This window comes from Pieris napi, chromosome 12 (genome assembly GCF_905475465.1).
Source record: "Pieris napi chromosome 12, ilPieNapi1.2, whole genome shotgun sequence".
NCBI classification, from domain to species: domain Eukaryota; kingdom Metazoa; phylum Arthropoda; class Insecta; order Lepidoptera; family Pieridae; genus Pieris; species Pieris napi.
The window spans coordinates 3,983,853-3,998,022 of NC_062245.1; the positions used below are offsets into that span (position 1 = coordinate 3,983,853).

Consider the following 14,170-nt stretch of genomic DNA (forward strand, 5'->3'; position numbering starts at 1 on the left):
AATTAATTCTGAATTTACTTCATGATGTATTAAGTGCTTTAATTGTCCATCTGACAGGAGATTCAATCTGGAAATAATTATAATGAAAATCCAAAACATTTTATGATTGAATTTACAATAACTTTTTCTTTAAAAGTAAACATACTTGTCTTCAGATTTTCCTACGTAAAATATTGGTCTCAGTTCAGTTGTTTCACAATTTGGTACCCCATGTACAAATCTAAAATACTTAAGTTTAACGTCCTCTCCATTTTCAGTATTAAATATTGGATTCCAAAGAGTCCAAAGAAGTACTATACAGATACACAATACAAAAGGAACGTTTATACTAACTTTCATCGTATTTTTCCGCTAAACGACACACTGAGTCAACAGCAATTTCGTTTTCTTCAAAAAATTTGTTGATTTGTACAAAATTTTGTTGCTCAGACAAATCGTTTAGGTCTGTATCGCTAACTTCAGCATATGTGTATAGTACAATTGTAAACAGTACAAGGAATACCACGTTATAATGCATCATGTTTATTCATGCAACTTTAAAAAGTATAGTTTTATTCCACATCTGCATGCACTTTTATATCACAACTTTAAAGTTTATAGCAGACATCTTTAAGCATTATCACTATATTCCAGAAATGAATAAGTATTGATAATTAATTTATATTTTGTGCTCATGAGCTAAATATCGGAGTAAAAAGTTGCAATGCGTATGCGGTATGGCTTGATATTGATTCACTAATTCCGTTCAGATATTACTACACAGTACACACTCTCTCTAGAGGGGTGTGTTTAAGCCCGTTCGGGGCTTTGCCCCCTTCGGGTGGAGTGTTGTCTCGCGCCCTGCTAATACAGCGCGGTACGGGGTCGAGATTATATCTCTTGGTGGGGGCTGCAGCGCGCAAGCAGTGTTGCCAACTTAATTTTAACGAACCCACCAATTTTGCCGTCGCAACCCACCAGAAAACCACTAAAATCCACACTAACTAATAAAATAAATGTAAGTGTGTTTGTTTATTTATCCTTTTTTCACGCCGAAAGGAAATATAGGATCGATGTGATTTTTATGTCCGCAGATAGGAGGGGGTTAGGCAAGCAGCCGGGAAACACATGTTTTACTGAAGTAAACAGTAGTCTATGGACTATGTCACTCTTTACTTTAGATGGATAGCATACAGCTAGGATATATTTTTTGACAATAAAAGAACAATATTGTAAATTGAATTATAAAATTCGTTTATTTTCATTACAAAAAAACTTATAGAAGACATACAAAATCGTTAAAAATCATCTTCAGCAGAGTCGGATTCCTCTGCACCTTATGATTTTAAGTACATTTCTTTCGTTCCTATTTTCTGGACTACATAATTTGGCAAGATGTAATTATTGCAACACTTTCCTTCGCGTTTTAAACCTGCGCGGATTGTCATAATAGATGACAGTAGGTCTAGCTTCATTCGGTTTCTGTGATTTGTCTTCACGATATTCATAATGCTGAATAATCGCTCTACGCATTACAGTGCGGTAAAACTAATAAAGATATAGCAAACGTGGCTAAATCTTCAAATCGGTTTTCTCCTGCAATGTCTTCGAAATCCAGCACCTCGTACCAAAATTCCAGCCGCCACCAGCTGTACTTTCCACCACTTCCAGCCAGTCCTTTAATTGGGAGTCCCGTAACCAACAATCCCGGAACTTTTGCGTATATTGCGGTTTTGGCATTTTGTTTTAAAAATAAACTAAACATTTGCAAACAAACAAGGTCGCTCCGATGCATAGCATAACCAAAACTACTAAGTATCTGTGTTGTGTATTTCTATTTTTGTGCATGCATACGAAACGAACACATACAAATCTCATTAATTCAAATCAAATTTGACCCATTAGTCATACGAATAAAGCCCATAATCAAAATAATTTAAGAAATTGATAAACTTGTTTCGGGAAATTCCCGAAAATAACGAACGTAATTTTACAGAGTTGCCTACATAATGACAAAATATTCCTTTATAAGGTAAACGTTTTCGTCTTTTCCTGTAAAGTATCACTCGTGCTAGTGGTTAAATGTCGTAGCATACCACTGAATGAAACAAACTAAACCACTAGAAAAATCCACTAGCCACTAAAACCAAAATTCGCCCGCTAAAACGTATATCTAAACCACCAGATCTAGTGGAATATCCACTAAGTTGGCAACACTGCGCGCAAGGAGACGTTGGCCTCAACTCGCTGCGCGCGGCCGACGCGATGGGGTGATTCACTAATCACTTCACTTCACTTTATTTATAATGGCGACTTCTGTGATTTTTTTTTTTTAATAATTTTATGGCCTGGTAACGAGACCTTTAAGCCAAGTCTTATTTTCGGTCACAAAATTTCACTTATTTTCCTTCATTTAATTTCACATGTTATTCTTATTCCAACATTCCACTTGTTTTCTTAAATCTTAACTACGGTAGTTTTAACGTATTTATATAATGCACTAAAACACTTTTTGTTTTTGAGCAAATCACACAACTGGCGGCGGGAGGGATCACTAACTTCCATTATTTCACTTGCTAATAGTAGTCTATTAAGAATGAAAATTTGGTTTTTGGCATTTAAAAAAAATATGATTCATATCTGAGATCTCGTTAGTGCAGAAAGAGCAAACATTGTTATCTATAATATTAAGTTTAGCGAGGTGTGCGGGTGTAGTGTTATGACAAAAACGCAATCTGTTGATTGTGGTAACGAACTCACGACTAGCTGTATCCAACTCATAAACTTCATACCAGGGTCTTCTCAGTAAATTTTCTTGTATACTTCCATACCATTTTCCTTTAAGTTTTTGATCTTCTTTCCATAAATTTGCCCATATATCTTTTATTGAATTATTTATATTATAATAATAATCGGTCATAGGAACATGTACTTACCACATTTCTGACATTAAGAGTGTTATCCCTTCATATGCAGCTTTGTCTGCTATTTCATTACCAGTAATACCTTTATGTGAGGGTACCCACATAAAGGCAATAGTTACATCTTTCTTATACAACCGCAAGACAGTATCTTTAATTAAATAGAGAATATAATTGGTTTTAAAATTATTAAGAGTAGCATGCTTAAGACTATTTAAAAGACTCAAAGAGTCTGTCAAAATTAGAAAATATTTACAATTGTTTATAGAAGTAATTGATTTTAAAGCTGCAAAAACTGCATATGCCTCAGCTGTAAATATGGAGCAGTTTTTATCTAGAACAAAGCTTTGAGCAACATCTTTTTGGGAATCATATACCGCACTTCTCACAAAATCATTGCCTTTACTGCCGTCAGTATAGATAGTATAGTACTTGTTATTTTCTAAATCCAGTAAAGAAAGCCAGTAAGTCTGAATTATTTTCAATTGAATTTGATAAAATCGTAATAGGATGTGTGATACAACTGTATGAATGAGTGTAACACGACCAGTGAGAATGATTTTTGATGTTTGAATAATGAGATTGTATTTCTGTAAAGATCTGGCACAAAGTTGGAGATGTCCCTGTTAGAAGATCATTCGGTGAAGTGACAGGACCATCTATATTGATTGGGTGCGGTATTATCCTGTTTATAATTTGTAAATTATTTGATGATAATAGTTTCAGACAGTATCTTTCTGTAAGCATAAGTCGTCTCAATATCCTCAACCTTCTACTTAATGCAAAAAAGACAAAATGCCTTAAATTTTCTGCAAAAAATGCAAGGGTTATGGATACTAGACCAATTATAAACGACGAGGAATTGAATCTGGATGATACAACTGTATTTCTCGGAATCACCATGGATTCAAAACTTCAGTGGTCCCCTCATATTAACGGATTAGCGAAGAGACTTAGTTCTGCAGCCTACGCTGTTAAAAAAATTCGCTCACTAACTGATGTCGATACAGCTAGACTTGTTTATTTTAGTTACTTTCATAGCTTAATGACTTATGGCTTATTATTATGGGGTCATGCTGCTGATGTCGAAACTATTTTCATCCTGCAGAAGAGGGCTATTCGTGCAATCTATAATTTAAAATGTAGGGAATCTCTTAGAGATAAATTCAAGGAAATTAATATACTTACCTTTCCCTCGCAATATATTTATGAAAATATTATGTATGTATACAAAAATAGTGATAAGTTTACTAGAATAGAACATACGCACAATGTTAATACACGGAACAAACGCAGGCTGCAATTTCTCCGTACTAGACTATCTAAAGTTAGTAATTCTTTTTTGGGGAAAGGGATACTCTTCTTTAATAAAATCCCAGAGGCTCTTTTATCTCTGTCTTTCAATAAATTTAAGAAATGTATTGTATAGTACCCTTTGATGCAGTTCTAGGTCCATACAAGATATTGTTATGCCTAACATATAGTATTCTGTTATTAAGGAAATCATAAATCCATTTAGATAATTGTTCAGGTATACCAGAATTACTGAGTACTTTCACCAGTATGCCAGGATCCACACTGTCAAATGCACCTTGCACATCTAAAAATACACAAACTGTGTGTAACTTATTGTTTTTGGCATTTTTCAGGTCAGATATCAGAGAAATGAAGCTATCGGCACAGCTTCTTCCTTTACGGAAGCCATATTGTATGGAAATAAGAAAAGTGGTACCTTCAGAATTTGTACAAGTAGTACCGATTTCAGAAGCGGACAAATTAATTGAAGCATGCATTAGAATAGTATGATCTAAAAGATCGGCGTCAGTCGTAAATATATTGTCATGACAGATTACACATGAAAAAAGCGCTAAAATATCTGGGCCGTTATTCTTGTCATCCTAAAAGCATATTGCATAATATATGAATGTGATTCAATAAATGGGTTTTTGTTTTAATGGAATTAATAGTTACCTCATTAGAATTTGAAGATGTTGGTGTAGGTATCAGAAACTGGTCTACTATATTTTCGTCCAATAATGTTGATTCATCATAAAATGAATTATGAATTGGTACGATACTAGCAATATTGATGTCATTTTGGCAACTCTGAGTATTAAGTTCAGTTATGGATTCAGTTCCAATAGAAAAATGCTGCCCTGAATCGTTACAACTTAAAAGTAAATAGTTTTTAACAGGGGATATTATCCCTTCAGTTACAGGTATAGAATTTTTTTCAATACTTTCAGTTTCATTTTCTATTATTTCATGAGTAAATAGAAGGGTATCAGTATCAAATCGATCTTCTAAATCCAAAGTTTCCGTAAAGTCCCTGTACGAGAATTCTGGAGACTCATACATTTTTGTTAGCTCTGAAAATTAAAAATAAAGTAATACATTTTTACGACATAGTTTCGCCCTAGATTTCATAGCAGCATCATATAATATTATTTACTGCGCTTACACTTATACTTATCATAGAAACGGTTCTTCTATGATAAGTCGTAGACTGTTCCCCTTATTCATAAAAAATACAATCACCTCGAATAATTACTGAATATTTCGAACTTGTCGCTCTAGTATCGTTTTGCTAATTAATAAATGTGACGAAATATTATAAGACCGTTATAAAGTTCAATATTAGAATGATACACTTTATACTGTGGTGTTTAGTAATCATGATGACTTTGATCTACTAACGTTTTGACGTTGACTTCTTACAAACAGATAATCATTCACCAACGACCAATCAGCATTCCTTAAATCATGCATTTATATTTGTAAGGGTGTTTGTTTATGTCGCGGTGTTTTTGCAAAAGGCTGTTTTGATTAAATTCAGTGCTTTTTTATTGACATAACTTGCAAGATAATATCAAAATGAAAGTTGATGTGCCAGCTCCAAATGATAAATCAAAGATCCCTTTGCCGACCCTTTCTCAGATAAATGCTGATAGAATAACACTTGTAAGTAGAGGTTATATTTTCATAAAATTTTTATTAATAAACACTGCACTAGATTATAAAGAATTATTTTAAATTTCCTACAAGTCAACTTTAAAAAACAAACATATTGCATAAAATCACGTAATTTTTCTGGAATTTTTCAACAGTATAATGGAAAAGACCAAATAAACATTTCTTTATTATAAAGTAACTGTATCATTTTAAAACTAAATAAATTGTTATTTAACACTCACAGACACATCTGTTATGTTAAGATTTCGGAACTCCTAATTTATATACAATAGCCTCGAGTCGATAGCTCGAATAGCTTTTGTAATTCAAAATCTCTTGGATTTAAAAGAAATTGTTCTTAATCATATCCGAAAAATCTCTCACTCTCTGTATTTAAAAATATATTTGTTTTTATATTATTAAGCTATTTTTAGCATAACGGGTAAAATGGGAAAATCTCTTAATAATGAAGATAGCATTTTACTTTATTTTTAAAGGGGAAGAGAGCTGTGTCTGCTGTTTCTTTACTTATTACTTAGGCCTCTACTCCTAAATAATTCAATCTTATGTTTACTGTATCTAAAGTCTAAACATACTTATACTTGATGCATTCAATCTAAAACCATGAATATAATAATCAACTAAAATCACTTCCCTTTTATACAATTGTAAAGCCAACTGGTATTTAATAATCCAAATCTATGTTACTCACCTAATTGATTTAAATCACTATGGTTGATATTTCAGCTTGCAACCCAATATTGGTCACCTCAAACTAAAGATAATCACTTGCCCTATGATTCTGCTATTGTGGAGTCCATATATCAAGCAGAGATCCTTGGATCAAAGTAAGTATCTTATAATTTTAAAATACATATAATTTTTTTTATCTTAATGTCTTAGCCCTCTTGAAATGGACAAAAGACTGTATTGGGTTCAGTGGCCTTATAGATTGAGTTCAATGACCCCATTTGTTTCAAAATACATTTATGGCATGCTATTATTTTGATAAAAAAATAAAAAAATTATGAGCTTATAACTTTTTATTAATTAATAGTTAATATTAGTTTTATTTTTTACATCATATACCAAATATAAATAACAATAGAATAAGATATTAATAAGTAATTGTATTGATTTTTTTATAATTTTATTTCTACCATCTTAGTCTATATTTATATATATTTTAAACTGTGTTTTCTCAGTTCTAACTATACTCTAGCTATTAGTATTAAACCATACCAATTTAAAGTTGGTGGTAATTGCCAAAACTTTTGATTTATATAAGAGAAAAAACGTAATTAATAAAATCACGACACTTGAGTATTTTGTTTCGAGAGTTGCAATAATATTTTTTTAATTTAAGAACCTATTTTAATGTGTTATAATTGATGATTTTCAGTTTTTCTGTACGGCGTATAATGATGTTGGAATTTTCGCAATACCTCGAAAATTATTTGTGGCCACATTATGAGACGGGGAAGGCATCTCACGCTCATATGATGTCAATAATCGTAATGATTAATGAGAAGTTCCGTGAGAGGGTCCTAGCATGGCAGGTAAGTCATCTTTAGCTCTATTTAGAACAGATAGGCAAACTCTATCATGTTTCAAACTCAAACTCAAAATAACTTTATTCATATAGGTAAACAAGTACAATTATGAAGGTCAGAAAAGAAGTTAAATTAATTCTAAATTTACATATATGTACTACCAGTTCGCAAGTCAAGGGTGTAGAGTGGGCAAGAAGAACTGGCAAGAAACTTTCCTCCACTCTTTTTAATTGCTGTAAAGTTTTGAAATTTTGTTAAAACATGTTGATTTAAGGCTGATTCACGCTACACCGTGTCTCAACCGGGCCGTGCCCCGGCCGGGGCACGGCCGGGGCACGGCCTAACATTAATGATATACTTTTGTATGAAGTAATTCATGCCTGACCGTGGCTCGGCCGTGCCCGGCCGTGCCCCGGCCGGGGCACGGCGTTGTAATGTCGGTGGGTATTGTTTCCCGGCTCCGGCACGGTCCGGCCCCGGCACGTCGTAACATGAACGTAGGCGCCCGGGCACCCGCCGAGCAGTCAACGTCAAATCTTAGTGAGGTTAAAAATTTTTTTTTTTTTTTTTGACATAAACAGATATAGTCGTGCAAACACGTACGTGCGTACACCCAAACAGCCCGGTGTAACATGAACCACTGTCCCGGCCGGCGCACGGTGGACGTGTCCCGGCCGAGGCCCGGCCCGGTCGCGACACGGTGTACCGTGAATCATCCTTTAAACCCTCATTAAAATTTTATTTGTAATACAATACTGAGTTTTTAATTTTTTTAGTCTTTCTCAGTTTTATGTTTATAACATATAAACTCAAGACTACTTGTACTGAGATATTATAGTAAATATCAATAAACAATTCTAATGAAGCTAAAAACATAATGTATAGTTATTGAAGTCTTCATATGATTCTTATGGTCATGGTTTTGGTATATTTTTCATATTTATAGAATTATATTATTTTTAGGCATTACTAAAGAAACCAGATGACTTTCCTGGCTTCTTTGAGCAAGTTCTTCATGCTAGTGTAGCGGAAGACCATTTAAGTAACAATATGAGGGAGCAGACAAATCTCCCACTCTTTTTGAACCATTGCTTTGGGAGTATGGAGGTGCAATTATGCAGAGATCAAGTGAAACGATTGGTGTCTCTTAGCATGTGGATTAGTTTGCAAGAAGGTGAGAATCAATAAGGCTAAAGCATAACATTTGTCCATCTGACACAAAAAAGCGGCACGGCCGTACTATTCTTTTCTCGAAGCAGCTCTGTCATTTTCGACCTCCTATAAATTTGATGTGGATAAAATTAAAAGCCTGAATTTTCGATTGCCAAGGAAATAATATAAAAAGGAATGCTGTATAAACACCATATATTTTAAATTTCATTCAATTAGAATCAGTACATTAAGAATTATATCTAGTTAAATTCTTAACTTTGTCACTCATTGACTCACCAATCATTAAAACTCTAAGGCACTTCTAGCAGACATAGAATCTTCATATTTATTATCTTCACTTTTGTATGACATTCACTAGGAAAAGTAATAAAATCAATGCAACTTACAAGCTTAAAAATTCTGCCTTACAGGCTGTCGATGTTATTAGGGATCTTGGTGTTTTGCATGATAATAAGCTAATGTTTGATTTACATATAGATAGTATCGTACGGAAAGCAACCAAAATGCTTGGATTTATTTTAAGAACATCATCTAGTTTTACCCTAGTCAAGACATTGAAAATTCTATATTGTTCGTATGTTAGAAGCAACTTAGAGTATGCATCGCAAATTTGGAACCCTCAGTATGCTATTTACAATAATCGAATAGAAAATATTCAAAATAAATTTCTTAAACACTTGCAATTTCGCTGCCTGACTACAGAGCTCGGTGTAAACATTTTCACATGTTGCCATTATCTATACGACGGGATATTGCGGACACTATATACCTCATGAAAATTGCTACTGGTTCGGTCGATTGTACCGAGCTAGTATGCAAAATAAACCTTCGAACACATAGTAAGCCACTTAAAATCATGAACCTATTACATGTACCCAAAGTAAGTACAAATTATAGAGGGAACAACTTTATGGTTAGAGCGGCGAACAAATTTAATAACTTAAAGATTGACATCGATATGTTCGCTGAGAGTGTGGTGACAGCCAGGAAAGCTTTAACACAAAATTACTTCAACCAGGATATTTGAAATGCATTGAGATTTAGATTCTGTTTTTTTCTTTTTTGTTTAAACTAAAAAATATTTGGCATGTATAGTGTATACCTTCTTGTTGTTAAAAAAAAAAAAAAAACCATATGTGAAGATTTTTAATTGGCCCATAATGTTATATATATATATATATATCTATATCTATTTCTGTATTGTGCTGTGAATCTTCTGAATAAATAAATAAATATTTAGAATACAATTAGTGTTTAGTGTATAAATCAAGGAAACCCATTTATTTAAGTAGGGTCTGACAAACAGGTCATTAAGGTAGGGACTGAATAAATTAACCATCTTAATATTACATGGGTCTCACAACTTTTTACGGTAGAAGAACTACGTTGCAAGACTTGGATTTTTACAAGTTATATTTTTTGATGGCATTGTATTGACACAGAAGTATACGGACATTTTCAAAGTACAAAAGTTCTTTTTCAAGTACACTACATAAGTAGATTCATATTAATTAAATTTCTATTTTTTTAAGTAAATCAACATGTGTATGTATTAATGAGATTCATTATTCATTAACAAAGTATAGTAAACAACAAACCATTTTATTAAATATTAGAGGACCCGACAGACTGCATGATATTTTAGATTAGGATATTAAACCAAGTATGAAATGAAAGACAAATAATATAATAATTTCATTATTCTATACTTTGATATAACAATTCTTCTAAAAACAATTCGTTAAAATTGATAATGTTTGTTTCATTAAAAACAATATTTTTAGTTATTTTTGAAGTAAAACTTCTATAGGCGCATGAGGATAGCATTTTTACGGATGAAACGCAATAATAATAATATTAGCGTCACGAAGATGTGCAGTGTTTTTGTCGAAGAAAAGGGAGAGAGCGATTGAGACCGATTGAGAGACAGTGAGAAAGGCGAATATACGAAATTCTATTTTTAAAATTATTATTTTGTAAAGCCGAATTTACATTACGAAACTAGTGTTATGCATGTTGGAATGAGTTTCATGAAAATAGTTGCAGCACGTGTGAAACTACTTTAACAAAAAATAATAGTGTCGTGAAATCAACAGTATCACCAACGACATGGCTCTGTCAACATCAAAGCTTCATTTTGCGATGCAGAACGTCGTGGTACAGATGTTAATATATAAAATTCGAATTTTATATTTTTATCAACTGACCAACGTTGGTTTGCCATTTTGGCGGTCATTTAGCTGCACGATGCACTCAAACACACACGTCTGCCCTGTGCAAATGCTTTCGCGACACTAGTTTCGTGTCGCGTTTTCATCGTGAAAGTAGTTGCGTGACATTCGTTTTACAAAAAATATGCGAATGGCACGAAATTTATCCAGTGTCGCGAAACCGATGCATGCATTATGAAACTGTAAATTTACACGTGAAATTGTTGATGAAATTTATGTCATAAAACTAATTCCGAGCCACTAGTTTCGTAATGTAAATTCGGCTTAAAGAGAATTTATGAAATACATATTAGCATTTTATATTTTATTCGTCGTTCAATAAATTATTTTGCAACAATTAAATATAGGTACTTATACAAAAACGTGATCTATTGGGGCAAACTTACCGTTTTACTGAAAATCGCGACGAACTCATTTTTTTGACCTTTGACATTGAATAAAAAAAAATCCATACTCGGGTATGATGGGGAACTTTTAAATTTTATTTATAACTAGCTGACCCGGCTAACTTCGTTCCGCCTTAGTCTAATAATATCATTGTTACTTTAGTTAAACTTATTTTAGGATTTCATTAAGGTAACAACATTAATACAACTTTTTTTGCAAATACAGAAATGTTTCATTGCTTGCCATTGCGAAAGAAGAATGGCAGTTTTACACACCTCTTCTCTCTAGCCCCAATATTGCGATACTGCATGTTAAAGCACCTCAAGATCGGAATTTGACGTAAAATGATGCGTAGTTTTGTCAACGGATGGCACCACATGCTGTTTGTATTCGTAAAATTAATTAATTAATTAATTGTTATTCGATAACTTATCCGATATTTTATTACTTATTCTGCTAATCGGAGCGGAGAAGAATCCACCAAAACGGAGATAAATAACATCGGTCCAGCCGATCCTGAGTTATAAGTGTTGTAACAAACACGACTTTCTTTTATATATATAGATTATGTTTTGAACAATTTTACTGGCTTTAGCTTGTTGGGACTTTATGTACCATTGAATGTCTAAATTGACCGGGCTATGAATTGTGTACTTTGTACGCACGCACTTTATCAGAATTTTTTTTTTATCACATCTATTCCACAATTACAGGCCGTCACCGTAGTTTTTTTAGGCCTAGTTATTCACAGTAATTTGAATTTAGAATGTGGATAATGATAATAAATGTTTCAATAACCAAAGAGTCTATATTCTAGTTTCCATATTCTATGAAAACTTTACTGGCTGTCAACAATAATTAGCGCGCAGACCGAATTTAAAAAAAGAAGTCTGCAAAAATAAAATCGCGCGAAACCCTTTCGTATATCACTAATCACATAAAACTTAAAAATTACTCTGTCTCAAGTAGCGATAAAGTATTTTATTGAATGTTAAAATATTGTTCCTGTTTGTATGATGATTCAGATTATTTAATTAACATTATAAGAAAAATGATTTATTAAATATTCCACAGGTCGATGAAATCAAGAGTTCAAAAACGTGCCAAAATGGCGGAAGTATTGGAGGGCCACACAGAAGAAGGACAAACCTGAACTTTTAGATAAGTTGAACTGGGAGAGGCGATACTTGCAGAAACTCATGATTAAATTTATGAGGACATTGGAAAGCATTCCTGAGGAGGGTGATGTTAACCCAGATAAAATAAGGTAATACAGTTATATTTTATATACATACAGAATTCATGTGTGATATTTACTAACAAGAATAAAACATTCAGTGGGCATATATGGATCATAAATTAACCTTCTGCTAGCTTTGTTTGGCGAGTTGATAATCATTGTTTATTCATTTTAGGCATTATTAGGCGTAAACGGCGGCGTAAATACTTTACCGTTATTACTATATTACCTTTAGTAATTTTTTAAGATCATTATAATAGATTTTTGTTTCTATTAACTCGAGACTAGAAATGTTTTTCCGGGAATTGAACCTGGAACCTCTATGAAGAAGAGAAGACCAAACTTTAACGACTAAGCTACGGAAGTAGTAATTTAAAACTTATATGCATGTAATGTTTATCAGATACTGCGAGCGATTCCTGGAGCTGATGATCGACCTTGAAGCATTATTACCAACACGGCGCTTCTTCAACACCGTCATGGACGATTGGGGTTGGGTGTGAGTCAAACGCACCTGAATTTGATGATACTGATTGTGCAGGAGTCTCGGGGACCCTTGATTGGAACACCTCCAAGTGATTTTAGCTTTAGGATAAGCGTCAAAGTATTTTAAAAATTTTTTTTTAACTTATGTGAATTGTATTGAAATTTATAAACAATCCGCCATTATCTAACTACTTTTCTATTGGTTATAAGAGATGTGACATTCTCGATTTCTATTGGTTATAAGTGATGTGTCATTGTCGTTTTCTATTGGTTATGAGTGATGTGACATTTTCGGTAAATTAATCGGATCGATTATTTTCTCATTTGTTATTTTTAAAGTTGAACCTAATCGAATCGATTATTTCCTCATTTGTTAATTTTATAGTGGAACCTAATTTAAGCATTACTTGTCAAATGTACATACATTACATTAACTTCATGTTTTAATTAATGTATGGTTCCGAAAATTATTAAATTATTCAAAAAGTACCCAAAACCGAATCAGAGCATCCCACTATCCACGTGGTCTTGTCTGCCTTACCCCTAGAGTGTATATAAATAATCGGAGGCGCGGAGGAAGAGCAGCCCCCACCCGCTGTAACAAAGCACTGTAAAATGCCTGTGCTTTGGTACGCAAGGGTGGAGGGGCTGCATTTCCCGTAGCGCTGAGGCTTGAATAAACAATTACTATTTAGATCGGAGCTGTCCATAAAAACAAATATTATTTAGATTGGTTAGGTTATATAAATATTAATATACTAACCGTATATTAATATTTTTTTAAATAACTGTTCAACTGAAACTCGAAATCGAATACAAAATCGGATTTAAAATCGGATTCAAAATCGAATACTAAAATCGATTTTCACTTTCACAGAATAGATTATTTTTCACATCCCTATTCATTAATCATTTTATAAACGCAATCGGCCTGCGGCCATTTCGAATGTGGATTTTGCCAGAACAGTGTGTGTTCACAGTGATCCAGTGCAAAATATCAGTTAAAAAGCCGTAACTTTTTAGGTTTTTTTATTTTTGCGTGAATGTGCGTTATTTTATTAGCATTTTTATAAAACTTGGCTTTACATACATACTAGACACTGTTTTCTTGCGATCATTTTCAGATTTCGTGTAAAATAGGTGAGAATTAAAAAAAATTTTTTTTTGGATTCCTAAGCGCAAAATTTGTGGGGGGGGGTGATTACTACACCCCTCCTCACGCCCCGCAACTCCAAATTTGGGTACGTC

The 14,170-nt window shown here is 33.2% G+C and overlaps 3 protein-coding genes across 6 annotated transcripts in view; 1 reads left to right on the forward strand and 2 right to left on the reverse strand.

Annotated features, from left to right (window-relative positions):
• The window catches only part of LOC125054873 (zinc finger protein 239-like), a 33,967-nt gene extending 27,299 nt beyond the window's left edge, over nucleotides 1-6,668 (reverse strand). For 2 of the 3 annotated variants that reach the window (XM_047657015.1, XM_047657012.1), the window contains exons 1-2: nucleotides 6,565-6,668; nucleotides 4,872-5,269 (exon numbers count right to left, since the gene is read on the reverse strand). The gene's annotated coding sequence lies outside the window, so the exon portion shown is untranslated. Of the gene's footprint in view, nucleotides 1-4,871; nucleotides 5,270-5,361; nucleotides 5,577-6,564 lie in introns of those variants that run through there. The other variant, XM_047657014.1, reaches the window with a different exon arrangement.
• The window catches only part of LOC125054874 (probable G-protein coupled receptor Mth-like 5), a 37,506-nt gene that overhangs the window by 3,208 nt on the left and 20,128 nt on the right, over nucleotides 1-14,170 (reverse strand). The gene's annotated exons all lie outside the window — the stretch shown is intronic.
• Nucleotides 5,636-13,052, forward strand: LOC125054880 (RNA helicase aquarius-like). Its single transcript, XM_047657026.1, has 6 exons — nucleotides 5,636-5,861; nucleotides 6,600-6,700; nucleotides 7,255-7,411; nucleotides 8,369-8,579; nucleotides 12,271-12,463; nucleotides 12,840-13,052. Exons 1-5 carry the CDS (start codon nucleotides 5,775-5,777, stop codon nucleotides 12,276-12,278), a joined length of 564 nt encoding a protein of 187 aa, XP_047512982.1. The 5' UTR covers nucleotides 5,636-5,774; the 3' UTR covers nucleotides 12,279-12,463; nucleotides 12,840-13,052.